Source organism: Bactrocera tryoni, chromosome 4, assembly GCF_016617805.1.
Source record: "Bactrocera tryoni isolate S06 chromosome 4, CSIRO_BtryS06_freeze2, whole genome shotgun sequence".
NCBI classification, from domain to species: domain Eukaryota; kingdom Metazoa; phylum Arthropoda; class Insecta; order Diptera; family Tephritidae; genus Bactrocera; species Bactrocera tryoni.
The window spans coordinates 38,143,131-38,145,772 of record NC_052502.1 but is presented as its reverse complement, the minus strand read 5'-3'; the positions used below and the strand labels follow the sequence as shown (position 1 = coordinate 38,145,772).

Sequence of the window (2,642 nt, the reverse complement as noted above, 5' to 3'; positions counted from 1 at the left end):
AAGCCCGAATCTATCCTCTGATTGCCAACTCCAATTTCATCTGCATACCAACGATATTAGTCTTCTAGTAGTTAAGATTTAGGAAATTTGAATCACTGGTTTTGTATTGAAATTTTGGAGATTTCAAGACCTTTCAATGTTTCTTTCTTTTATTGGATCTGCTTTGTTTTTTTAAAGCTTAACCATAAACACTAAGCAAGCTGAAGCAAGTGATTAAGCCGATTTGGCGATACGTCGCTCTTTAGTACGCAGGCATAACTCTTCTTCCTAGGCGTGTTTGATCGCAGAAATGTACCAAAGCAAGGAATTCCAAGGTCTTTATGTATACTTCCATTACGCATGTACCATGGCGAACACGTTATTGTTCTAAGAACTTTCGCTTGGAAACTTTGTATTGTAATTACATTAGTGGCAAAGGTCATACCACATAGTTGAATGCCATATATTCAAATCGGTTTTATAACCGTATTGTATAAAAGCACTTTGTTGTCTAGGCTAAGTTTGCAGTTTATATATATATATGTACTGTGCCGAAAAGAACCCAGAAATTGTAAATAAAACGCAAAATATTTAATTATTTATCAATATTCAGTCACACAAGTACTCTTTATTTTATCCCTTTGACGACCACGGGGACACCGGTGTCCCAAATAGAAATAATACAATAAAACAGTAATTAAAAAACTTATTTTATCTTTTTGTTATTTTATCTTATAGTTTTTGAACGTACGTTTTTATTTTATATGCTGGCAACACAAAAAAAATATCGTTCTTTGTCTATGGCTATCGAAAACTGAGACTTCGTTAAGCGCGCGAATCGAGTATTTTGTAACAGTACATAAAAGGTGTAAAACTATTTTTTAAGAATTTACAGTGTGAAATAATCATAGCCTGGTAAGTAAATTTTTATTTTATATATTTCTAAAACTATTATTTATGTTGTGTATAACGATAAATCATAATAAACATAAAAGGACACCGATGTCCCTATGGCCGTAGAGAGATACTATTTATGAGGAATAATTATGTTGTCGTACTGATGTTTTTCGTCAATTACCCTTCATTTTCTTATTCGTGTCGTTACAGATTATGTTTCGCAAAGGACGCGGCCTTTTTGAACTTAAAGAAAATGAAGTGCAACAGATTTTGATGGGTGATAACAGTGAGGAAGAGGACAATTTACTGCTTGACGGTACGATAACTGAACATACTGACTCAACAAGACCTGAGCCTTCCACATCAGCACCTGTAAACGAAGCACAGCATCAACCCGTCTTCAAGTGGAATTCGAGAACATACGCACTAAATGTTTTTCGTGATGTGGAATACGACTTCGGGAAAGTGCAAATCTGTCAAGAAGCTGAAAATGGACTATTGACTCCCTTTGATATATTTTGTTCAGCGAAAAATTTTGATAATTTAGTGCAATATATAGTATCGGAGTCAATACGATATGCTCATCAAAATGGACGGGAGTTTACTATTGATCCCGAAGAAATGAAAGCATTTCTTGGGATGAATGTAGTCATGGGCTATCATATCTTGCCATCATTGAGGGACTACTGGTCTACAGAACCAGACATGGCAGTACAATTCATATCGAATGTTATGCCAAGGGCTCCATTCGAAGACATTCGCCGGAATCTACATTTCTGTAACAACGAAGCGGTAAGAGACACAACTAGCTCTAATTATGATAGGGCATACAAAGTTCGGCCAATAATAGAGCATTTCAATGTATCGTTTCAAAATGCCCTCAATAACACAGTAAAACAATCAATCGACGAGCATATGATAAAATTTAAGGGTCATAATGTAATGAAGCAATACATAAAAAATAAGCCTGTCAAATGGGGCTTCAAATTATGGTGCCGATGTGATGCTGCGACCGGTTATCTATTTGAATTTGATCTATATACGGGCAAACGAACTTCTGGAATCGAGTATGGATTAGGTGAATCAATAGTACTACAGCTAACGAAAAAGGTTGAAGGCTTAGGATGAACTTCTTCAATTCACCTTTATTACAATATAAGCTGATTGATCAGAATACTAAGGCGTGTGGAACAGTTCGAACTAACAGGAAACAACTTCCAAAAACTGCACCTGCTGACAAAACAATGAAGCGTGGCGATATTTACTCAACGAGTTTCCATTGCATAAGTTATGTCAAATGGATGGATAATAAAGGAGTACATTTGTTGACCAACTTTTTGTCGCCTGTAGAAACGGACATCGTAAAGCGCCGCAAAGCTGGTTCAGCCGACAAAATTGATGTCAAATGTCCTGGGATTGTGTCACATTATAATAAAAATATGGGTGGAGTAGATCTTATGGATCAACGTAAGGTGTGCTATGAAATAGATCGAAGATCGAAGATAGAGTACTACCTTCGCCTTTTCTTCGATTTGTTCGATATATCGGTAAATAATGCGCATACCATGTATACTAAGCTGCACAGTGAAAAGCAATTAGAGGGAAGCCTGCTGTCCACCTTACAGTTCAGACAGGTAGTCGCCAGGAGTTTGGTAAACGGCTACAGTACTAGACAACGTGGAGTCCCTACTACAAAAAATAGTGCAGTGAGCAAATATGTGAAGCGGCAATTATCGATGCACCCCATGGAAAAATCCTCCACCAGA

At 36.8% G+C, this 2,642-nt stretch overlaps 1 protein-coding gene across 1 annotated transcript; it reads left to right on the top strand.

The window, feature by feature from the left end:
• Window positions 1–1,089: 1,089 nt before the first annotated feature.
• LOC120773830 (piggyBac transposable element-derived protein 3-like) lies at window positions 1,090–2,004 on the top strand. Its single transcript, XM_040102943.1, has one exon. It carries the CDS (start codon window positions 1,090–1,092, stop codon window positions 2,002–2,004), a length of 915 nt encoding a protein of 304 aa, XP_039958877.1.
• Window positions 2,005–2,642: the final 638 nt, after the last annotated feature.

Excerpts from the sequence above, each read along its gene's own strand:
- LOC120773830 (XM_040102943.1), top strand. The coding sequence starts at position 1,090 with ATGTTTCGCAAAGGACGCGGCCTTTTTGAACTTAAAGAAAATGAAGTG.